The sequence below is a fragment of the Amphiura filiformis genome, chromosome 18 (assembly GCF_039555335.1).
Source record: "Amphiura filiformis chromosome 18, Afil_fr2py, whole genome shotgun sequence".
NCBI lineage: Eukaryota > Metazoa > Echinodermata > Ophiuroidea > Amphilepidida > Amphiuridae > Amphiura > Amphiura filiformis.
Genome location: NC_092645.1, coordinates 21,897,760 through 21,923,901, shown reverse-complemented (window position 1 = coordinate 21,923,901; position 26,142 = coordinate 21,897,760). Strand labels below are relative to the sequence as shown.

At 36.6% G+C, this 26,142-nt stretch overlaps 3 protein-coding genes across 3 annotated transcripts; 2 read left to right on the top strand and 1 right to left on the bottom strand.

Moving 5' to 3' along the window:
- Positions 1 to 4,384: 4,384 nt before the first annotated feature.
- On the top strand, positions 4,385 to 4,933 carry LOC140139040 (uncharacterized). The gene has a single exon (XM_072160822.1). The coding sequence runs from the start codon at positions 4,385 to 4,387 to the stop codon at positions 4,931 to 4,933; it is 549 nt and encodes a 182-aa protein (XP_072016923.1).
- A 4,469-nt stretch (positions 4,934 to 9,402) lies between these two features.
- Positions 9,403 to 10,398, bottom strand: LOC140139039 (somatostatin receptor type 4-like). Its single transcript, XM_072160820.1, has one exon. It carries the CDS (start codon positions 10,396 to 10,398, stop codon positions 9,403 to 9,405), a length of 996 nt encoding a protein of 331 aa, XP_072016921.1.
- A 14,028-nt stretch (positions 10,399 to 24,426) lies between these two features.
- Positions 24,427 to 25,439, top strand: LOC140139038 (tachykinin-like peptides receptor 86C). The gene has a single exon (XM_072160819.1). It carries the CDS (start codon positions 24,427 to 24,429, stop codon positions 25,435 to 25,437), a length of 1,011 nt encoding a protein of 336 aa, XP_072016920.1. The 3' UTR covers positions 25,438 to 25,439.
- The last annotated feature ends 703 nt before the right edge of the window (positions 25,440 to 26,142 follow it).

Sequence of the window (26,142 nt, the reverse complement as noted above, 5' to 3'; positions counted from 1 at the left end):
CAAAATTTTCAATTGACCGTCGGCTTTTCCTCCCTGCTACATACACTTTAAGAATATATCATTAGATTTATATAATTTACTTCGAGGACTGTTATATATCAAAAATTTGAAAAATATCAAATTTTTATAATTTGTCATAACATTTGTATTATATTGTGATTTTCAAAAAATGAAAATTACTTGATATCAGAAAGACCTGCTTCGTATTCAGAATGCAATTCGATAGGTCTGAGGTGCTCTCATGTCCTACAAAAAATACTGTCGAAACGCAATAAACGATCATTTTAGATCCCTTAATAAAGAGAAACAAATATTTTAATCGGCTCACAACTTTTGAAGATATGCTCTTTTAAAGAAATGTGCCCGTTTTTCACTCTGTGGTGATGAGGTTTAGCTACTTCAAAGATTAAAATAAAAGGAGTACACATACCATGCATGAATATCAAACAGTCCTCAATGATAACTTTATAAAATAACAACTTTATTTATATAGGAAATAGGCTTTATTGGTTGGCTTATGGGCTTTGGATTTTGTTTAGTGTTGTTAATATGTGGGCAAAATGGGTGTAGGATTAAAATTCATTTGCTATACTTGCAATAAGTTTCTTGGTATTTACGTCTTTTTGTCTTGTTTTGTCATTTCTCTTTTGGGGATAAAACTAAAAGGTAGCCCTGAAAAGGGCTGTTTGGCTTGTGTCTACACTCTACCTGGTTACCTCCTTGGCGAATACAGATTTCATCCCGCATTCTTAGTCAGTGAGAGTGGTCTAGTTCGTAGACACATTTCTGATTGGACAATCGCATGATTTTGGGTGCCGTCTATCAGGCCGTAGACGACCCCACGTCATCATGCGTCTTGATAATCTGTAACACGCGAGTAGGTGCGAGTATGTATCGCTCTGGATGCGTAGACTAGTGTGGAATACGCGAACGCGCTAGCAGTACGCGCAACAGAATACGTAAAGTTGTAAACAAGTTTCGTTCATTTTATAATGAGGGAGTTTTTATGACGGTAACTTAGTTTTGCTTTAAAAAATTGTTTACAGTTATTAAAATAATATTTAACTGACTAAGAATGAGAATAAACGATAGGAATTTTATTTTGCCTATCCTCTACCGTGTGATAGACGACAGGCAGGTCAATATTTTGAGTAGTGGATGCCGGCGCAGCCGGTATCCACTACGATAAAAATATTGGACCTGCCTGTCGTCTATCATAGGTAGAGGATAGGCAAAATAAAAATTCCTATCGTTTATTCTCTAATCAATTGCGTTGAGTACCATACCATCCTCGCGCTGGATACTTGCGAAGAGCAGCAGTAATACGGTTGCGAAGATCTTGGAGGCTAGCTGGTGGTCCCCACTCACAGACGTTGCTTTGGAGTTTGCTCCAAAGGAAAAAAAACCAAGTGGTGTGAGGTCTGGAGATTTTGCTGGTCACACCACAGCATCGCCCATCCCGACCACTCTCTAATGTAGCCAAACCTCATCCGTGGACAGAATGAAAAACAGATATATTTCTTCAAAAGGGCATATCTTCAAAAGTTGTGACCCGATTAAAACAATTGGTTTGGTTTATTAAAGCTAATGATTAATGGTTTCTTTACATATCAAAATACATCTGGGACACCCTGTATTGGAAATGCTAATCTATGAAAGAAAATATTATATCAATCAGACGTAAAACCCTGGCTATTGAAATCAACATAATTTTTAATTTAATATTGAAATTGTATCAACCAGAGAAGACGTGTCTATTCTTTTGTAATCTCGAGAGAAAATATTTCGATAGTTTATACTTTTCACAGGGAAATAAGCCTAGGTTTATTGGATTTTCTAAACCACGCATTTAAATGAAGATTATCGATTCCTCTGCTCGCGAATATTACACTGCGAAATTTAAACATTTGTATAATTAGATCAGGTAACCTCAAACCAAGCGATTCTGCGTCCACACGATTATGTAACAAACTGAAATGAAAACCGAAACTGCTTTTAAGTGTCTAACAAAGGGTAAGGAAAGAATTTTCTTGACCAATGCTCGCTCGGTCCTTAATAAGACTGATGAACCCCGGGGGGCACTCCAACTTTGGAGGTGACGCGTATGTAGGGCTGTTAAGACCCCCTTTTTCAGCATCGCTCTCACCCAAAGACCCCATATTTTTTACGAACACATGCTCTGTCACCCAAAGACCCCTATTTTTCCATTTGATCTGTCACCCAAAGACCCTTACAAGTTTAATTTGTACAGCAAATTTCATTTATCACTGATTTTGTTACTTATTTTGAAAAAACGATGAAATTTGAAGCCATTTAGACCTAGAAATTCGATTTTCGAGGTTTTTGCGGCGCTGTTTCGGCTTTCACCCAAATATTCCATTTAAAAATAAGGTCATGTTCCACCCAATGACCCCATATTTTTTACATTTTGCTCTCACTGAATGCCAAAATCATGCTCTCACCCAATGACCCCATATTTTTTACATTTTGCTCTCACTGAATGCCAAAAATCATGCTCTCACCCAATGACCCCATATTTTTTACATTTTGCTCTCACCGAATGCCCCTTAGTGCGAAAGTGCCAGCCCTACACCTATATCCATTTCATATTGAAGTGCCCCCCCCCCCCGGGTGATGAACTTGAACAGGTTGCTATGAAGAATGAAAATGCTGATATAGCTGTAATTACTGAATCGTGGGTGAAAACTAATACAGCACCCGAGCAATACAATATTGAGAGCTACAACGTATTCAACAACCATCGTGTTCACAGACGTGGAGGTGGTATTTTGATCTATGTGCGTGACAATATCAATGCAGAGGTAAATAATGAGGTGGTTGTCCCAAATGAGCTGGAGGTCACATGGTTGTTAGTCAGTCATCCAAAGCTACCAAGAAGAACTCCATACCTAGTCATTGGTGCTGTTTACATCCCACCTGACTCTCCTCATGAGGACTTGTTGATATCTCATCTGATTGAAACCATTGACTATGTTCGTTCCTCAAAACCACAAGCTGGTGTAATGTTGTTAGGCGATTTTAATCGTACAAATATTAGACCATTATGTGTAGATAACAGATTGACACAGGTGGTTGACTTGCCAACTAGAGAGGACGCAATTCTGGATTTGATTATAACAGATTTTTCTGAGTTATACAAGTGACCCCACATCAGTTCTCCAATTGGGCTTAGTGACCACAATTGTGTCAGTTGGGTACCTAAATTTTCCAAATGTGTTAATATCAAGCAAGTTAAGACTGTTCGGCCAATCAAAGATTCTAATCTCAAAGAATGTGGTAGATGGATCCAGAGTCAAACCTGGTCCACTGTGTATAATGCCAAAGATGTCCAGGCCAAGGCTGACGCTTTCTATCAAACAGTTAATGAGGGTATTGACAATTTTTTCCAGTCAAAACTGTCAGTTTACATGGTAATGACAAACCTTGGGATGACAGACTGTGTCAAGAACTTAATTAACCAAAGGCAGAAAGCGTTCGCCAAGGGTGACAAATCCACATGGACTGATCTCAAAAGCATAGTTATCAAAGAGATAAAAAAAAAAGCAAAAGCTGCCCATAATATCAATACGGTTAGGAAACTCCAGAAGACTGAACCAGGTCGATGACACAAGGAGATCAGGTACCTGGCAAACATGAAAAAGACTGAAACTACCATCAATGTGCCAGATGTTGCTGCTTCTGACCATGTGAGTGTTGCTAACGCCATCAATCAACACTTAGTCAGTTTTTCTAATTCACAGCAGCCATTGAAGTTGAATGATCTCTCTGCATATCTACCTCGTCCTGTGCCACCGCCTATGGTTCAACCATGGGATATATACCATGATCTTAGTAAGTTGTCCGCTTCCAAAGCAGGGGGTCCTGATGATATCCCACCACGGCTTCTTAAAGAGTATGCATATGAGCTGAGCCAGCCGGTAGCAAATATAATCAATGCAACCCTTAAGCAAAGTATTGTTCCTACCCAGTGGAAGGAAGCCAATGTCATCCCAATCCCCATGCAAGCTCCGCCTTCAATCGACAAGTTGCGTCCAATTTCTCTAGCTTCGTGCCTTGCGAAAGTCGTTGAAGGAAGAGTTTGCAAATGGATTGTGGATGCCATTCAGCCCCATGTAGACCAAAGACAGTTTGGAAACCAGAAGAGATTGTCTACCACCCACTGCCTTGTTGATGTATATCACCACTTGATGTCAGGGGCCGAGAAATCAAAAAATGTCACAGTCACAAAGCTTCTCAAGCTTGGTGTTTCTCCTTCCCTTGTGCAGTGGGTGGTGGACTTCCTTTCTGTGAGGAAACAAAGAGTTAAGTACAAAACACTTACTCTGAGTGGGTTGAAGTACACGGTGGTGTACCTCAGGGCACTATGATTGACCCTATTGCCTTTTTAGGCATGATCAATGATGCGCTCACTGAGTTTGATGACAACAGAATGAAGGTTTGGAAGTATGTTGACGACCTTACAATAGGTGAAAATAGAGCCATTGATGATGTCACTGAGGTACAGCAGTGCTTGGAATCTCTCCATGAGTGGTCTGTCAGTAACAAACTTAAGTTTAATCCAAGTAAATGCCAAGCCATGAGTGTGCACTTTGGTAAAAATAATCCCCCGGATGTTGATCTACGCATCTCTGAGCACTCCCTAGCAGTAGTCCAGAAAGTCAAGTTGCTGGGAGTTATCATCCAAAATGATTTGGAATGGCAAGGCCAGGTAGACAATATGCATTCCAAAGCTAATGGAAAAATGTTCATGTTACGCAAACTTAAAGAAGCAGGTCTCAACGCAGGTGAAATCATCTCTGATCTACAAAGGTTATATGAGACCAGTGTTAGAGTATGCAGCCCCCTTATGGCATGCAGGTCTCGCTCAGAGCCAGGAGGACCCTTTGGAGAGAATTCAGAAGCGTGTATGTAAGCTCCTCCTTGGAAAGGAGTATAAATCTTACTCCGACTCCCTTGAATCTCTGGATCTTGAGCCTCTACACTTCCGTAGACTGCAGATTTGCAAGGAGTTTGCCTCCAAAGCACATGCATCTGAAAAATTCTCCAGATGGTGCCCTGCCACTGACTATTCATCCTCAATGACCCTAAGAAAGCCCCCTAAAGTCAAGAGTTACAGGTGGAAAACCAAAAGATTCAAGGAAAGCCCAGTTCCATACATGGCTGAACTCCTGAATCATGCTTAGTGTTCTCCTGTCCATCTAGTGATTTAGTTTGAATCATTTTTTGTGCAAATGGATAGATGGGAGGGGCTGGTGTGATTTGGTGGTCCAAGCCCTTAAGTGCAATTCCCTCTCCTGTCATATTGTCATATTGTCATATCTTTTTATTATGCCGTCACATTGATATTCTATTAGGTTGAGTTTGTGTGGAATGGTAAGTGTGGGAGTGCATCAGTGGATGTTGGTATGTGTATGGGTATGGGGGGGGGGTGGGTGTGGGTGCAGGGATGTGTTTAAGATATGGTGTTGGGGTGAGTTCGGTTGAGTATGAGCTACAGCTATTTATTATTTCTTTGATTGTACCTTTTAAAACTTTCATTGAGTATGTATTGTGCAATAATTCAAGTTTTTTCTTACGTATTTTATTATTATTTGCATTTCGTTACATAAATTTGATTGTAATTATTGTAATTCACCATGCAATTCAGCCATTTTGGCTGCTATTTGAGTGTTTTTAATAAATATACCTGAAATAAGATATACCTGAAATAACTACGTGACCAAAAACCAATACTGAAACTCATGGAAATGTTAACCGAAACTGCTTGCTAGAAGTTTTAAGTTTCTAACAAAGGGTACAGACACAGATATAGATAATGACGTCAGTCCAGAGCTTAGCCAGAATGATAGGAAACTACGTGACCAAAAACCAACACTGAAACTCATAACTTGAAACGACCGAACGACCAGATAATGTACAATCTTTAACCACCTATTTACATTAAATACCACTCTTAATAAATGTGGGACCAGATCCCGGGGACCAGATGAGAACCACTATTAATAAATGGTTGACTAGATTAGTAATAGGAACTCCTAATTAAGGCTTACAGGCTTGCTTAGAACCAAAAAGGAAACTGTAATGACCACCGATTCGCCTGATTATCAGTTAGATAGGCATTCGGAAAACAGAGTAATAATCTAAAAGCACGGAAGTAGTGCAATATTGTTGTTTATGACTGCAATTGGTTTGGATAATGGATCAAGATGGTACATTTTGGATTTAGATTGTTCATTAAAACGTTTACTTTACAGGCTTACGTTTATCTCTATTATTTTATTCCATTATCCATTGCATTTTATTTATCCAAAGTCTGATCAACTGTGTACGGTAGATAGGCTACATCGACGTGCACTCGATCCACTGCCCGTCAATTTGTTCAAAGCATGTTTGGACGATTTCCTTCCTAAATATTTAACACGTCGTTGTTTCAGTTTCAGTTTCAGTTTATATTTCATTCATCCAATTACGCAAAAAAGAAAGAAAAAAAAAACCCCAAAAACCACAACAACAACAATAACAACATGTGTATAGAATACATTCGGGAAAACAAGTCTATTTTAGAGATTACAAGATTTTTAAATACGAGATTCAATAAAGCCAGCAGATGCTTACAACACCTGTTACAAATTTGTCTACAGGCATGTTCTTCTTAATACAATGTTCTTCTATTTTCCTTCCTAACTGTGATTTTACAAGGATAGTTAACACGTCATTGCTTCAGTTTATATTTCATCCATCCAATTACACACATTATTACAAAAATTTACATACGAGTTATATATATTATACAAAAAGTGATAACGAGAAACAGAACGTGATGTTTTGGCACCCTTTGGGAATACAATAATACCGAATTAAGCAAACAACAAACAATCATATAATACATTCGGGAAAAACAGGCCTTGTAAATAGATTAATAAAACAAGATTTATAAATACGATATTCAATAAATCCAACAGATGCATTACACACCAGCTGTTACAAAATTGTCTGCAGGCACGTTCCTCTCACATCTGAGTTAACTATGCTCGCATCATTCTTCTGTTTAATAATAGCAACCTTAACCTTAACAACAGGTTGCTATTACTTTTTTGCTATCGGAAGGGAGAGAACAAACGAACAAAGTGAGAAGATGACAAATTCACTTTGTATCCAAGTGATTCTACCTTTGGACCCCTCGCATGTCAAGCAGACAGTCACAGACCTGTAGCCACAGGGGTTTTGCTGGCCAGGCAAAGATTTTGGCAGGCCGAGACGGGTCAAGCGACTATTGGCAGAGTGTTTGAGGGTGGTGGCATGCAGGGGCAAACATTTTTTTACACCATTTGGAAATTTACCCCCTGGATAGGGCTCATAATTATACACAGACCCTTAGAACCACAAGATGAGATCATCGTATATCATCGAACATTATGGCATATAGAGTCATGTCTGTTGAGGAGTTGTACACTGGGGGGAGGGGTGGGGGTCATTGTGTCTAAATGGCCTAAACACTACATTTTTTCCATCATTAATGTGTTCATGGTTTTAAGGTAATCTGTAGCCATCGAGTATGTATGAATTACCGGGTTTCTTTTGGTGGTGATGCGAAGTGTTATATGACATTTGCCAGTTTGATGCCCAGTCAACAAGGGATGAAAGATCTTTTTGCAGAATGTCTGTAGCTCTTGATGAATGGATGGCACGGTATAATAAACAGTCGTCTGCAAAGAGCCTGATGTTTGTTCCGCTATCGATTTCATTTGCAATGTCATTAATATAAACCAGAAACATAAGCGGGCCCATAACGGTTCCCTGTGGGATGCCCGACTTATGGACTGGGTTTGAGATTTCCCCATCAATGACCACGCTTTGAGTTCTTGATATTAAGGCCAAAAAACGCGCGTTTGTAAAATCCCACGATTTGACCAAAAACAAATGCGGAAATTTTTTTTTTATTTAAAAAAAAATGTTTTATAGTTTTTCCAGAAAAAATAGGCGAAAATCAGACTTTTTTCTCAAAATACCATGAAAAAAGTCGGGAATAAAAAAAAAAAATCGCATTTCGCATTTGTTTTTAAATTTCTCGTGAGCTTTGAGACAAACCTTTTTTTTTTTGCCTAACCAATTTGTGATCCACGCCAAGATGTTTCCACGGATTCCATAATATTCTTTTTTTTTTTTTTTGATTCCATAATATTCTAGCTTCTGTACCAGCCGTTGATGGGGTACCATGTCAAATGCTTTCTGAAAGTCTAAAATAAGCATATCAGTTTGCCTACCACGATCCAAGTTTCTGGCAAGATAATTCCACGGTTATTAACAACTGTGACTCACGTGAGTTATTTGCTCTAAACCCATGCTGGAAATGAGATAAGATGTCATGTTGTTCTAAATGATCCATAATAAGTCTGAATAAGATGTGTTCCAGTAATTTGCATGTCACGGAAGTGAGTGATACGGGTCTATAGTTCGCCGGATTGCATTTAGTTCCCCTTTTAAACATTGCAGTTACATTAGCAGTTAGCCAGTCGTTATCACATACTTTTTGAATTTTGACAATTGACACCGTTCTTGAACAGTAACCTTTGGCTTATTTAATCATTGAAATCTAGACGTATATACAGGGTGTCCCTGAAAGAAACTTAATTGTTTGGGTATGTTAACGTAACAACTAAACATAACTAAATACTTGGTGCTGTTGAGGAATAAATCAGCTATCACATACTTTTTGAAATATCAATCGATGATCTATATTCAGAATGCTAAGGCAATCTTAATTTAATAATTCGTCTCAAAGTTCCTGTGCGCCTGAAATCGCCCATTTTTCGGGTTATTTCCGCTGGATAGAGTAAATTTAAGTTTTTTGCCTATCCACCACACATAAATCTCACGTCTGACATCGTCAGAGGTGAAAATAGCCTAAAGCGTCAATCTCAATAAAAGTTCTTCATCTTGACCATAGTGCAACCTCCACGAGAGATGAAAAGGTGGTCTATTCTTGCCACAGATACAAAAAGTAAAAAAAAAAAAAAAAAAAAAAAAAAAATTAAGATGGTCTAATCACTGCGCCTCATCAGCGCATGATGCGTCTGTTGTCATTGATGGATATTGACTCCGTAGAACGGATTGAAAATTAGGTAGTTTCAAAATGGAACCGTCAATTGTCAAAATTCAAAAAAAATTTGCAAATGGGAAAGAAATTTCAACAGTTTTAGTTGTTATTCTTAAGGACCTTTCAATATTAATATGTACGGTTATATATATGATATTAGAAAGACTTTTATTTTTGCATTAGAAACCCATTCATGGCGCTGTTTTCGCACAATTTGCTACTCCTATTAAAGATATATAAGTACGACATTAAACTTTTTACCTACAAATATTACTGTTGACAATCTAGGTTGAAGAGGTTGTCAATTGGGACGGTACATCGCCAACCCTCCTAGAAGGACGGAATATAAATTTTAACTGTCTACGAAATTCATGATACTTAAACGAATACACAATAGGATTTACCGTCATGTTACACAAAACAAGTGTCAGGAATACAGCATGGAGATCTGTTGTAAGGTCATACGGAAAACCAAAGTTGTAGAGAGCGTATGTAACGGACGAGGGAGTCCAGAGTAAAACAAACGCGATTGCGACTATCAATAAAGTAATGGTGACATTTTTCTTTGCGTGACCAAATTGAGCTCCACCTGCCGCCTGGTTGTCAATCCTGGCTACCTCTCTGTTCCGGAGATGTGTCCATATGTTGACATAACAGAAAACAATGACACATAAAGGGAAAAAGTATGTGTGAACAAACGTAAATATACCAAATATAACCTGTGCTTTCCGATTGTCCCATACGACATAGCAACCGTAATCTTTGTTAGCGTAAAATGGCGCGTAAAGCATAAACAGTGCTCCTAGAAAATAGACACTTATGCTCAAGATTGTGGCTCGTTCTTGTGTGAAGACATTTCGGTGCCAAATAACATGACACACTGCCAAATATCTCTCCAGTGATATGACGATCAAATTGTAAGTTGAAGCTTTTGTGAGTGCCCATAGGAAGAACTCTGTCCCCCAAATACGGCACACTAAATCGATCCATAACGCTGGAGCAGACGGACCAGGTCTTGGCGCGAAACGCTGCAGTAGAAAAATCACAGACGACGCTAGGTCCAGCACCGATTGGTTCAAAATGAGACGATTTGTGAAAGAGTTGAAGTATTTATATCTGTAAATTATTACAAAACAAACGAATCCGTTACCAATGATTCCTATTGTTCCGATGAAGATAGGTACATAAAGTTGAAGAATAAGCTTGACAATGTCTCGTGGTGGTGCAACTACACCGGCATTTGTTTCATTTTGAGTATCAACTTCACTGCTGTTTAACATGTTAATCATAATAATTCCACTTCTTTGGAAATACTAGCGTTGTTTACTTAAAGTAAATTATAATTTTAAAAACTGTCCAGGTAAATGGTTGCAATCTTTATTGCAAAAATATTCACGTGAAGCCATCCACTATAAACAATGCTAACAGTAAACTAGTCTCGTAATAACAACGGCAATGCTCTGTAGACTGTGATGATGAAATGAAAGACACAAATGCAAACTCAAGTTTCGTCGGCTTTGCTTGCTACAACCTTGGAAACTGATGGGAAAACTGTATATACAGCTCAGTGCTGTGGGATAATAACCTTGTAGCAGTGATTCCAATTTCTCAAAAAAATCGCCAAGGTGTAATGAACTTTGTAAAGCACATTGCAGAACGAAATGTCTGCAGTGTATGCTATTGGCTTTTCTTATCGCGTCTGTTAGAAGTTCTCTCTGTGCCAGTCGATTTATTGAGAGCACTGATTGAGTTCGAACGGCGAATGGGACTAGGAATCGTTACTGATTGGATACATTGTGTTAGTCCAAGACAAGCGCTGAGAGATATCGACTTCATTTGCAACAGCCTAGGAAACTGATGTGAACACTGTCAATATGTGGGAGTATAACATTAACTCTGTAGCAGTGATTTGTATTTCTCCAGCTGTGTCTAATCATAATATCATTTTTTTTATACAACACCGGTATTATCACAAGTCACAAGTAACAGCGACTTGTCGTAAACATCTACCAAAGAGTAATTACCCCCTTTATTACAAGACAAAACTCAAAATATAAGCATCAAATTTAAAACCTGAAATAGCAAAAACAAACACAGGATAAATCTGTAAATGTTGATTTCTCATTTGCCTTGATAGCTCGACATTTGTAGCCATGGTGAAGGTATTAGACCTGGGACCCGGGACCTGGGATTGACTTATTTTGGTAACTAAACATCACATCATTGTTAGGTTATAAATATATGATGACCATATGGTGAAAAATATGCACAAATGCATATTTTTCTGAATATTAATTAGCTAATTTGAATAATTAATTAGCTGGAAACCGAGAAACGTCAAAAATGTAGAGCAAGAACTAAACATCATATGAAGCTCATTAAGGCATCAAATTAAAGCTCTCAACAACATCTGTGCATTGAGCCTATTTGTACAGGCAGGGGGTAAGGCTATCAACTGTGTCCAAGAATCATGTCATGTGAAAGTTTCGTCATTGGCAACTTCCATATGGCAGACATTTCACATTGATGTATGCAGTTAGCATTTTCAAAAGTAGGCTCAATACACAGATCAAGGATTAAAATTTCAGGCCAGCAGGCCAATATTGGTGAAAATATGAAATACGAGAAAATTGACTTTAAAGTTTACAAAGTCAATAATGAATATTAATTAGCTAATTAACATAATTTTGATAATTAGAATGATTATTTTTACTGTTGTAATTACATTTTGATATTCAATGCAACAATATGTTTGGTTAACTGGTGTAATTTGGATCCATAACTAATTTGTATTCATTGATTTCTAAAATTTCACTGCTTGAAAACAATACAATACAAAAGAAATAGAATGCATGTATTAATATGGGATAACGCTCATTATGGATTACTTTCGCATTTTCTGTTGACAATTTTTCATTTGTAACATTTGAACGGAATGTTCAATTTTGATCAAATGAAAAGTAAAAGAAAGCTGAAAATTTAATTTCATACAAAAACCTCAAAAATTGACATTTTTATCACCCAATACCAGGTCAAAAGTGACTCAAGTCAGTGACCCGACTTGAAAGGTCCGTATATCCCTGGTCCGCCCGTAGAACAGGGTTTCTTTTTTTTCGTCGCTTAACGTTAATTTTTACGTTTGACTATAAAATATGTTGATGTTTGTCGTAACAACACGCATCACGTCATGCATTCGGGAATCAACGCAAATACGAATGAATATGAATCCATTGCGTCCTTTAATGATGACAGAAAAGTTGAGCTGTTCCAATTGAATTCCATCCACCCCCTATGGAAGACTCGACCAAGTTAATTTCCGGCACAGAGAGTGTAAATTGCAATGGATTAAGGTTCTGTCTTCCATATAAGATGTATTAACGGGAACACCTCATTTTGTACAAAAGACTTTCGTTCATTGTCAATAACACGCCAATCATTGACGAGAGCAGTCACAAACAACCGATGACATGCTATTTCAAGGATTTATTTATTTTAACCTGTTTTGTTTGAATTCGCTTGTTTTATGATTAATTTAAAAATAGGAAAATATCGTTCATAACGGAGCGTTCGTGAATGGGTTCACGACCTTAGAGCAATCACCTAATGTCATGCTTTATGTAAAATATATGACAAAATAAAACCTTTATCCATTGATTTGGTGCTTTTTGTTTGATTGAAGCGTTATTAGAATGTAATTTAATGAAAAACGATTTCTTTAACGTAGTTATTAAACTGTTGTTGTTACAGATTTCTATGTAGAATAACTCGTATTGACTGGATTTGTTTATATAAACCTCTTACTTATTTTGAGCGATTTTTGTGCTATATTGATTAACAATAAAATTGTTTTACAGAATCATTTGCATTTGTAGTGCCTTCATCTTAAGGGCTGGGGTATGAACGTTTGGACAGTATTTATTGTGGGACATTAGAGCACATCAGACATATCGAATTGCATTCTGAATACGAAGAATGTCATTCTGATATCAAATAATTTTGATTTTTGAAATTCGCAATTTAATACACATTTTATGGCAAATCATTAAAAATTGATATTTTTGATATTTAACAGTACTTGAAGTAAACTTTATAAATCTGATGATTTATACTTAAAGTGTATGTAGGTGGGATGAAAAGCCGACGATCAATTGAAAATTTTGACCTTTCGTATTGAAGATATGGATTTTTTCCCCAAAACACCAAAAAAAATTAGGTCTTTTTGGGAAAAAAATCCATATCTTCAATATGAAAGGTCAAAATTTTCAATTGACCGTCGGCTTTTCCTCCCTGCTACATACACTTTAAGAATACAATTATATTATTTTCTAGATATGTTGCAATATGGCTTTAAGTAGAGAAACTATCTGCATGTACATATGTATTTAAATGCGGCTTCAACTTTGCCAATGTTGCTGTTTTCCTTGTTTTTTGTCTATTATTTTCATTTCAAAAATTACTTAACCTTTACTTTCAGGCAATTATAATTTTTTTTTACCTTTTTCGCTTTCGCTGGGATCACCGAATAAGTCTTTAAATAGACGCATTTATGAAAAAAAAACACCCATAGATGTCTAAAGAAGAATTCTACGAATAAAAAGACCTTACGTCGCCGAGGTTAAATAATCATGTGGAACGATTTGTATTTTTCATTCAACGATCAAGTTCATCTTAAGATCATTGCTGGAATATATGTATGTAAAGACGTCTAGGGTTCTGGTAGCAACGGTTGGACAATATTTTTTGTGGGACACGAGAGCACATCAGACATATCGAATGGCATTCTGAATGCGAATAATGTCCTTCTGATGTTATGTTATGCCAAAGGATTGAAAATTGATATTTTTGATATCTAACATTCCTCGAAGTAATCTTTATAAATCTAATGGTATGTATTTAAAGTGTATGGCTGTACAGTTATGTCACGATTTAAAGCCGATCGACGATCAATTGAAAATTTCGACCTTTCGTATTGAAGATATGGATTTTTTCCCTTAAACACTATCTAATTGCTAATTGATCGTCGGCTTTTCATCCCAGCTACATACATGTTAAGTACATATCAAGTTTAAGTTCGAGGACTGTTAAATATCAAAAATCAAATTTGAATAATTTGTCGTAAAATTTGTATTATATAGCTATTTATTTTTATATCAGAAGGACGTTCCTCGTATTCATAATGCAATTTCTGGTGTACACTCAGCTCCCACAAAAATACTGTGCTAACGTTGACATGGTGATAAAAACATCATTTCTTTAAGGGCTGGGGTATGAACGTTTGGACAGTATTTATTGTGGGACATTAGAGCACATCAGACATATCGAATTGTATTCTGAATACGAAGAATGTCATTCTGATATCAAATAATTTTGATTTTTTGAAATTCGCAATTTAATACACATTTATGGCAAATCATTAAAAATTAATATTTTTGATATTTAACAGCACTTGAAGTAAACTTTATAAATCTGATGATTTATACTTAAAGTGTATGTAGGTGGGATGAAAAGCCGACGATCAATTGAAAATTTTGACCTTTCGTATTGAAGATATGGATTTTTTTCCCCAAAACACCAAAAAAAATTAGGTCTTTTTTGGGGAAATCCATATCTTCAATATGAAAGGTCAAATTTTTCAATTGACCGTCGGCTTATCCTCCCTGCTACATACACTTTAAGAATATGTCATTAGATTTATATAATTTACTTCGAGGACGGTTATATATCAAAAATTTGAAAAATATCAAATTTTTATAATTTGTCATAAAATTTGTATTATATTGTGATTTTCAAAAAATGAAAATTATTTGATATCAGAAAGACATGCTTCGAATTCAGAATGCAATTCGATAGGTCCGAGGTGCTCTCATGTCCCACAAAAAATACTGTCGAAACGCAATAAACGCTCATATTAGATCCCTTAATCACGCCGATTGTAGCGATTGCCCATTATAGCGTAACAAAATTGGCTCTCCACTATTATGGAACGTTACTACAAATATTTGATCAAATGAATTGGACTATAGTCACATCTAGGTCAAATATTTAGAGTCTTGATTAAGTGTTTGGAAAAAACAACTTTCATCATGCACTGGTGTGTAATTACCATGATTACGTCCCATATGGTTTCTCTAGTTCTAGAGTTTAAAGGAAGTCTCCGGCAATCGCAACATTATTCCTTATATGTTAGAAAAACAATTATCAAGCACGAATTACATGGTTTTATTTAAAACAAACTCATAGTAACCATAAAAACGAATAAAAACATCCGTTTCTCAACACGCGATATTCAAAATTCCCGGGCGCCGAGTGCAATGACGTCCCAGTAATACAATGAAGGCTGACGACAATTGAACACAAATAACCATTACGTCACTGCACTTAGACAATTTCGGCGCGGGAATTTTGAATATCGCGTGTTGAGAGCCGACTGTTTTTATTCGTTTTTATGGTAAATATGAGTTTGTTTTAAATAAAACAATGTGATTCGTGCTTAAAATAAGGTATAATGTTATGATTGGCGAGTCCCCCTTTAATAAGTGCGTACAATGTCTAAAATGCAAATCGTCATCTTGTTACGATAATTCACTTTTCAGCCGAATTGAGTTTTTTGCTTAAATCATGTGTCTAGTAGCATTCACACCTGCTGTAATGATATCATTGACATTGACCAATCATAAAGGAGTGAGTTAGGCAATTTTGATTGGTAAGTTAGGCATTTTAACACCAAACTGTATGCCTAACTCTGCTGTTTGTCTGAAAATTAAAAAGATAACGGACCCTGGACGGAACCTGCCTCCAGTTCCAAAATCAAAACCGCAAAGGGGTAAATTTATAAATTAAAATATTCGAAATATGTCTCATCATGTGAAACATTTCAAAATTACGAATCATTTATGATACATAGAATATATATATAAAAACACTACTTTCTTGTGTTTACCAAAATATACCACTTTTATCTGGTCATGTTGAAGAAATCTAATACCACTTCTATCTTTCGAAACTTAGCAGTATTACTTCAAACATGCATACCATTTTTTTCCTTTTTAATTAAATAAATGAACCATCCAATGATACTACCTTATTTTCAGGCTCTCAAAAGTATCTATTTACCAAAACTTTCAGATCTTTCAAAATTCATCCAAAGTTCCAAAAATTCTTCTACTTAACCAATTAAAATTATCAACTGTTTTTGTATGACAAATTTTAAAATTAACACGAAAAAAAACAGCAAGGCCGCAGGGCGAAGCCCCGAGGCCGGAGACTCCCATACGACGACTAAACGCTCCAAGTGAGTTTATTTTATTATTATATGCCCCGCAGGGCTAGAAAGAACGGTGAAACGCTCAAGCCCTAATGCAATTCCTTGCCTCTAGAGCTTATAAAAGTAAAACACACAAAATCCAAAATTCTTTTGGAATAATAAATTAAAATAGAAGTAAAGCAAAACAAAACAAGGGGCATTTTATTGACACAAAATCATCTCTCTTTTATAAGTAAATGGTGGCTCTGAAAAGAGCCGTTTGGTTTTTTGTAGAGCTAGTTCATCCAACTCCGTCCTCTGCCTCTACCTCGCCTAGCGTTCCAGCCCTCACCATTATGAGCTGGGAACTGGTTCTGGTATCCCCTAGATGACTGAGGATTTTTGTCTAAGTCACAAAGTCACACGTATCGTTTCTGTAAATTCCTTTTAATTTGTCTCATTATCATTTTGTTCTTCACACCGCGCTGATGGAGGCTAAAAAGCTGTGGCTAGCCATGTGTTGCTGATTTTAAAAGTCCTTGTAGTCATACGGTGACATAGGCCTCACATCTGCCGAACTAAATTTACTTTTTTTTTTTAATTTCATATTAGGGAAATGTGGCTGGGAGAATTTATGTATGGCGTATGGAGGAGTGGATCTACCGTAAGGATCATGCGCATCTAACCCTAGCAAGTAGGATGAAAGCCTGGCATCACAGACAAACCGAGGATCGAATGATAATAAACAATAAACAAATCCAACTAAATTTGCTTATCTATCTGCTTATCCTGGCAAATTGGCATTGGAAAAGAAGAACAAAAATCAAATCAAAGGAGAGAAAGGGGAGAAATGAGCCAGGGAGGTAGAGGGACCTAATAACCTCACTCTGGTAAAGAACCAGTCCCTCACATTATGTGCATTATGTCAAATTGGTGTACCTCCTATTTGAGCAAGGTCTTGTTTATTTTGAAATGTTGTTGTTGTCACATCCATTAGAAAACTGACCTAATAGTTGACAGGAATCACCGCATCAATAAGATTGTCCTTGTCATTTTTTACACGATTCTGTTATGCTCCTCAAAGACAAGCCATCCTTGTCGAATTTAAGGCTAGCAACTATTTTGATCTGCTACGATTTGGTAGTTCATAGCATCTTGCGAATGGTAGTGAGCATTTGCAAAAATTGCATTGATCATTTCATAGCTAGTGTGTAAAAGAATTCAAAATATCACAGATATAGTTTTTTAGGTCCTGCGGCCCTTGAGTTATGTTGTAAAGAGGGCTGAAACAACAACACTTTTGTAAAATGTAACATAACTCATTAACATCAATAAATCAAGCAAGTTTTCAAAGTATATGATTTGTAGAATGAATTTTTGAAAAACTTCAAAGTGTTATTTTCAATAATATATTGATTTACATAATGAAAATCTATTTTTTTTGGCTGCTTCGACCAACAATACCTCGTCTGCCCTTAATTATATTCATTGTTGACCAATTAATGGTCAACAGCAGGTGCAGCAGGTATGGACATTCTTTAAGCAAATTCTTGTTTATTTTCACATGTTGTTGTCACATCCATTAGAAAACAATAGTTGACACGAATCTCCGCATCAAATATTTGATTAAATCGTCCTTGTCATTTTTACAAGATTCTGAAGGACAAGTCATCATTGTCGAATTCAATTATATTCTATTCATTTTTGACCAATGAATTGGTCAGCAGCAGGTGCAGCAGGTATGGACATTCCTCGCGGATCACTTAGTATGTGAAATTTCGCCGATGTAAGTGTCTTTGTCAGTAAACTGTGTGTCCACATCAACGGGACTATTCAGTTAATTACATACGACTTTATTTCTGCATGAGGATTTAGGAGATGGAAATACTCACAGAAAATTTGAAGTGATGTAAACACTGCAATATTTTCTTTTATGGATAGTTAGTCATTGAGCTTTGTGACAGAACTGAATACGCACAAAATTACTCCCTATTCCAGAAAAATACAGAACAAATTTTTTGGGATTAAAAAAATATTATCCTGTTTTGCCAAATGAAACATAGCTAATTCCTAATTTTAGTTAGTCCTAACTAGCATTAAAAGTCAAATTTTAATATTTGGCCATTTTTTTCTTATGCTGTGACACTCCAGCCCATAGACTTGTACTAAGACTAATTTCAGTTTATGCATTCTAATTGACATGTTTCATTCGTATAACCAACCATTTAAATATAGTAACACAACAAAAGTGAAAATTAGAGCAAAATGTCACCATCAAGATTTTGAATGCTTAGACTTGTTCTAAGTCTGTAATTTTTGTGACTCGATTGTCAGAAAACATGCCGGAAATGCATGTTTTTGGCTCTTTTTTCAAGAAATTAGTAAAATAGTGAACTTTTTCTATTATCTTCTGTTAGGACTAAATGAATGATTAGGATTGAGCTATGTTTCATTTGTCAGAACTTGATAATATTTTTTTAATCCTAAAAAATTAGTGCTGTATTTTTCTGGAATGGGGAGTAGTGCTGTACTTTTTGGAATCGGGAGTATACATATATCAAAATTGGATGTCATATTTTAGCTGCTTTGACGAACAATACTTTGTCTACCCTTAAGTATTTGATGAGATTTGAAACAAACGCAATTCTATCAAATACAGGGCGAGTCAAAAAAGTGCAAATAGAGCAAAGAATCGATATTTATGTAAGAACCAAGTTGAACTTTCCCATTATTGAAAGTTTTTACAAATGCCACACTCAATAGTCACGTTCTGTGAAAAAATGAAGTGACTCGCTACTACCGTGACTACCGTTTAAATTGTATGAGTCCCTTTGCTGCGATACCCAATTTCATTATTTGTCCACGAGGTACCATGTATTTTGAATGAGAGCACACAATGCACGATAAAGGCACCAGCTCTGAAACTGACTTTTACTTAAATTAGGTTGATTTTTGCGTTACTTCAATTTCTTTTTTTCTGTTTTTATCCCCTATATGTCTAACTTACTGGATATTTTGTAATTCACTCCACTTCAATTTGCGCGCATTTCATTTCGACTAAAAAACTAAAAACCCGCCTGCAAATTTATATATTTTTGATAGAGAATAAACATCTTTAAAGTAAAGGGAAAATGAAAATAACAAGAAATAATATTTTCTCCTTAACTAAGACCAGGGACAATAACACTTTGCGTGCTCCATTTTATTTCAATGCCAATGAGGTTAATAAAATGGCAGTTGTTCCAAATCTACGTTACAGAGAGTGGCCTGACATTCAAATTTTAGATGTCTCTTGGACAAACATTAAAATTGGGTATCGCTATATATAAAATGTGTCATAAAAACAAAACGGTAAATGCTAATTCCTTGATTTCTTCACACAATATCACTAATGGATATGTTATTTATAAAATGTTTTAAACCTATAAAGTTCAACTCGGTTCTTAAATAAATTCTTTTCTCCATTGAGTATCAAACAGGTAGAAATGTTAAAGCATGTCGACAGTCATGGTCGTTTAACTGAAAAAAAATCAATTTTCATTGTCTAGATTAGGGGATTAATGAAAAGTAACACCTCGAAGATTTCAAAGGGTAAAAATTTATTGTGGCTGTTGAGATATGTGTCGTTATATGAAGATGTTTCGCCATTCTTTATCATAACTCAAGAACAACAAGACCTACAGAAGGGTAACTGTGATATTTGAACTGTTCGTCAAGCCCGCTTCTAAATAGCCACAGAGGTCAGTAAACACAACGCATAATTTGGTCCTCTAACGCTATCGGTGCCCCGATAGAAACCGACGACTCTTTCCATCGTACTATGAACATCTGGAGAGTGTTTTTGTTTTGTATTCAAATGAAAATGATAACACTATGCAAATGATAATTATTATGCTTGGTTCAAAATTTTTATCGCCAGAGTATAGTTAGAAGAGTCGTCGGTACTTAAAGCAATAATGTGTGATTTGCATAAAGAATAGATTCTTATTTAAATGTTTGTTTTCACTGATCACATTATCCCTTTTTAATTTCGAGCCAAACAAATGAGGTTTATTCATTCCAACGCCTACAATGCGTGTACTACACTCGCCGATCGTATTACATGTAACTGCACGGAGCATCGCGCTCGAACTGTGTACATACAAGCTGACATTCACAGTACATGTTAGCAAGTACTCGATCGGTGAACTCTGAAAATAACCGGGTCGACCCGGTTTTAATACAAAAAGTTAAATTTTTGTACTACCAATTCTGAAATATGGTTGCGAGAGCTGGGTAGTCTCAAAGGCAATGGAAGATCGATTGCAAGCAACGGGAATGTGGTTCCTCAGACGAATGTTGAGGATCCCTTGTCCCGACCTTCTGTGTACAACTCGTTGTTGCTTAGTAACTCGGTTGCCAGTTGGTTTCTTCAGGAGATCGTCAAAGGGTTCACCTTAGCTGTTGACAATGTGGTAGAATTGCTGGACTTTATATTATCGACCACTTATTTTACCTTTAGAGACAGGATTTACAGGCTGCGATTTGGTGCGGCAATGGGCAGCCCTGACTCTCCGCTAGCGGCCAATATTTATATGGAATTCTTGGAAGAGTCTGCTATTGCCACAGCCCCCTCGCGTGTAAACCCAAGATGTGGAAACGCTACGTCGACGACATTGTTGAGGTTGTTAACAAGGACGCAGTACCACCACTCACAGAACATCTTAATCAAATTGATGATACCAAATCCATCAAATTTTCTTATGAGCAGGAAAAAGACGGAAAGATACAGTTTTTAGACACTTTGATAGTTAGATGCGACGATGGCACAATCAAGTTACTGGTATATTGGAAAGCCACCCACATCAACCAGTACCTTAATTGCAGCTCTCACCATCCGCTACACCAGACATTGGGTGTTGTTCGCACGCTCTTGGATAGGAAAAATAAGATCGCCAAAAAAGCGCTTAGTAACTGCAGCTATCCTTCTGTTCGCGCCATTTTATTCTAACAAATATTATGGTTGTTACACAGTCTGGGAAATTGAAACAACAGATGGATACACCAAAGCAGAAGAAGAAGGCAATTAAGAAGGATAAAACCACCAAGTCAAAAGGCCTTGTCGTCATCCCCTATGTAGAGTGAGTGTCGGAGCGTATCGCGAGAACATTAAAGAGTTACAATATCTCCGCTGCTATGAAGCCTCATTGCACCCTAAGAAACATGCTTGTGCACCCTAAAGATAAAAGGGACCCGCTCAACACCACAGAGGTTGTTTATTCCTTCCCTTGCAAGAATTGCAATGCAACTTATGTCGGTGAGGCGGAGAGGAAATTCGGTAAGCGACTTGAACATAGGGCAGAGGCAGATAAGGCGTGTGTTAATGTTCGCATGAGAGCAAACAGAAAAGCATCTCAACCAGCTACCAATAAATCAGCCATCACAGACCATGTTCTCGAGAAAGACCACATCATTGACTGGGAGGAGGCTAAGATTTTAGGCAAATAGGCAGACAAATACAAACGATGGATTAAAGAAGCAGTGAAAATATCTGTGTTAAATTGTTGTAAATATGATGAAAAAGTGTATTTAGCAGTGAAAATCCGACAACAGGGCACCACCATGAACAGAGACGAGGGGCAATACAACCTAACTCACGTATTTGACGATCTTTTGAAGAAACCAACTGGCAAACTGGATTTCGAAACGTCCACAGTAAGTGCTGTTTTATTGGACCAGAACTATGAAATTCGTCTATAAAATCAATCACTCAATCTTGTTTTATTGCCCATTAAGAAAAACAATATTATTATTAATTTAAATTAATTAAATGTCGATGTTTACAATAGCAATACACTTCAGGCCATGTCGGAAGCAAAACCAAAATGAATTGATTTCATTTTCTATTTGTTAAAAAAATCAATTTGTACAAAATGGGTCCTTCATTGTCAATAACACTCCAATCATTGACGAAAGCGGTAAAAAAGCATCCGATGACATTTTTTAGTTCCGAGGTTTATTTACCTTCAACTTGTTTTGATTGTATTCGCTCGATTTGCGAATTTAAAAATAGAAAAATAGATACTCGTTCACAGCAAACCGTATTGCAATCACCCCGAGTTTGTCCTGTACTCTATTTGTATGTCCCGAGTAGGACAAATCCTTCATTTATTGATTCATTGTGCATCTGGATTCGACTGTAGAATTATTTATAGTAGATTTGTATAACGATGGCTTCAAAATTTAATTGGTTGTTAAACTGTTTTGTTACAGATTCTTCTATAGAATAACTTGTATTGATTAGATTCGTAATAACACCATGGTTTTATTGAAATTATTTACGTGCCCTTTAGCATAGACCTTGTTTCGAGCGATTTTTGTGTTGTATTGACCGGTAATCATTAGAGAATGAATTTGGAGAAAACCTTCTGATAATTACAAACACTCGCTGAGCAGCAAGACCTTCCCTCTAAGCTTTTAATCCGATATGATGATTATATATTTGTTTTCATGAATTGGAAGACATTCTTTGATGTATTACTGAGCTCAATCATCTGAAATTACTGGAGCGTAATCCACCCAGGCTGGTGGCTCAGCATAGTATTTTATTAACAGAAGGTTTTCTCCAAATTCGTTTCCTAATGTATAAAGCCGAACACACAAAGCCGTTATAAATATGATAATGATATTCACAATAGTTTAACATAAAAACAACGATGGTTTATTTCCGCACATTTTGATTCCATATACGTCCCAATACAAGCCTAATACAATGGTGTTTTTAAAGACAATTACCCGAATTTAAAAGTTGTAGTAAATTGTATTGATTTGAATTCAGCATGAATATAATGGTGGGTTTTACCTGCCGCAATACATGAGTAATAACCATTGATCGCTGTAAAGTGCAACTTAAAAACACTACTGTGTTGCTAATATTGAACGACATTTGGACAAATGGGGTATCAAAATACGCTCAAATAAACCATCAAAATTTCTATGTTAAATTGTTGTAAACATGATGAACAGTTCAGAAGCTATAAGTGTATTTATATCGACCGCGTTAGGTTTGCTGCACAGTTCCAGTAGAGACATTAGGCTATTTAAGTTGAAATCCAATCTCCCCTATTCTTGAAGACATTACATCTCCCACAAAGGGACTGTGACATTCAAATGCGGTTACCTGAATGAGTGACTTTATTAAATTCTACACCCCCCTGCGTGAGAGATTAATTAAAGGAAGTAATCACAACATTATGCCTTAAAAAGCACGATTCACATAATTTTATTTTAAACAAACTCATATTGAACATAAAAACGAATAAAAATAGCCGGTCTCAACACGCGATATTCAAAATTCCCACGCAGAAATTGTCTAGGGCAATGACGTCATGGTTATTAATTGTACTCATTTTTCGTTGGCCTTCATTGTATTACTGACACGTCATTGCCCCGGAATATTTCAGCGCCCGGGAATTTTGAATATCATGTAATGAGAGACGGCTATTTTTACTCGTTTTTATGCGCAATATGAGTTTGCTTTAAATAAAACCACGTGATTCGTGTTTGATAATTATTTTTCTAATATATAAGGCATAATGCTGTGATTGCCGGAGACTTCCTTTATGCTCATGTTTCCATAGGGGATGTATGGATTTCAGCAGGAATAGTACATTTTGACTGTATTCATAATGAATGCCAAGTAAAATCGTTGGTGATTGTTCCCGCCGGAAGAAATCGTCTGCCTAAAACGCGTGCCACACGAAACCCAACAAATTAATATTGTTTTACAGAATAGCCTGCACTCCTGCAGTGGTTTTGGCTTTGTATCGCGTCTGCTGAAAGGTTCGATGTGTCAGTCGAGCTATACACTGTTGCTGATTGGATAAAATTGTGTTTACCCTACACAAGCGATGGGAGATATCATGTGGCTATCATACAAAACTCCTCTACGTTTATAATTGAAATTTTGTGCAGGGATGCGAACAAAAAAATCTCTGCAGTGACTTTGCACTACGCTTGCTGAGAGTTTGTTGTCTACATTGTCCGGCTTTTGTTTTGTACTGAAGTTTCAAACAGAGGTATAAGCATGGAGGTCAATTCTACTATTTCAAATGGTTCCTCTGACGTAACAGATCGACAAATACCGGTTTTCCAACCAGATTTAACCTTTCTTATTTTCCAATTCTATATTCCTATTATTATCGGAATCACGGGTATCGTTGGAAATGGTCTGGTTTGTTTCGTGTTCCTCTTCAAAAGAAAAGTATTCAACTCGTTGACAAACAATCTTATTTTGAATCAATCCGTCATTGATTTCGCGTCGTCTGTGATTTTTCTCTTTCAGCGTTTCGCGCCAAGACCAGGACCATCTGCTCCACCTCTGTGGCAAGATATCGTATGTCGTATTTGGGGGAGTGAATTTATATTGTGGTCATTTAACAACACATCTACGGGTAACCTTATTTTGATATCAATGGAACGATTTTTTGCCGTTTGCTATCCCGTTACTCATCGCAATGTTTTCACCAAAAAGCGCGCCATTTACATCTGCGTAATTATTTACATTCTTGGATTTCTGGAAATGTGGTTCGCGCCATTTTATTCTAACAAATATTATGGTTGTTACACAGTCTGGGAAAATTGGAAAGTACAGATGGCGATCGGCATGTATCACTTCTTTTTAACCTATTTACTCCCATTATCGTCAATGATTTATTGTTATGCTAATATTTGGAGAAGTTTGAAAAACCGCGATAAAGGTCGAGAAGAAGGTGGAGGTGGCGCCCAATTTGGGAAAGCGAAGAAGAATGTTACAATCACGCTAATCCTAGTAGCGGTAGCTTTCGTCGTTTGCTGGACTCCTGCATCAGTCAGCTATTGGTTATATAACCTTAGGGTTCCCTATGACATCACGTCAGATATGCACGCGGTATTTTTGACCATGGTGCTGATCAACATGTGCGTTAACCCTTTCATATATGGGTGGAAGTACCAACCATTTCGGCGGGAAATTAAACATATTTTCTGCAGATTTAATCGCGTTGGTGATATGACGTCTTCACAGGGGAATTCTAATGACACGGATTCAACCACATAAAAAACCTGATGAACAAAGGAATCGTTCAACATATGTCAACGTTGTATCCGTGAAAGGACAACTTCTTGTTGTGTACCACAATTAATACACGATCCAGTGTATAATTACGACGCCATTACATATACGAGAAAACGCAATAATAATATGTTCAATCTTAACACCGTAAAGGGTGTTTCAATCATATTATAAACGTCGTAACATATTCATATGCATAAGAAACGTTTATTTTTTGCAGTGCAATTGAGCAGCACTTCAGGAATGATGTTAATTCGTCGGTCAGATCACATACATAGCTATAAGTAATACTATTTTAAAGAAAATCGTTTCACATACAGAACTATAACTTTAATACCATATTATACAATGTTACTCGAAAAAGTGGCATGTAGAATTCAACAAAATTCAAACTTTTAAGTGTCTACTTCATAAAAAATACCATTTGAGGAAAATTGAGCATATTGTATAGCTCTGTATGTGAAACACCTTTGTACGTTTTCGTATAGAACAGTATGTGATGTGACCGACGAATTTATCAGTATAGGGGTTGATTCACGGTGGCATTAGCAGGTCAACCGCAGTTTTGTATCCTACAGAACGCAGAGAGTACAACTGAACGTGAATATTTCATATTTATATGTTAAAAAAAACTTGTGGAAAACAAACTTCAGTTGACCTGATGACCTCTCGTAAAACCACTCTATCAGC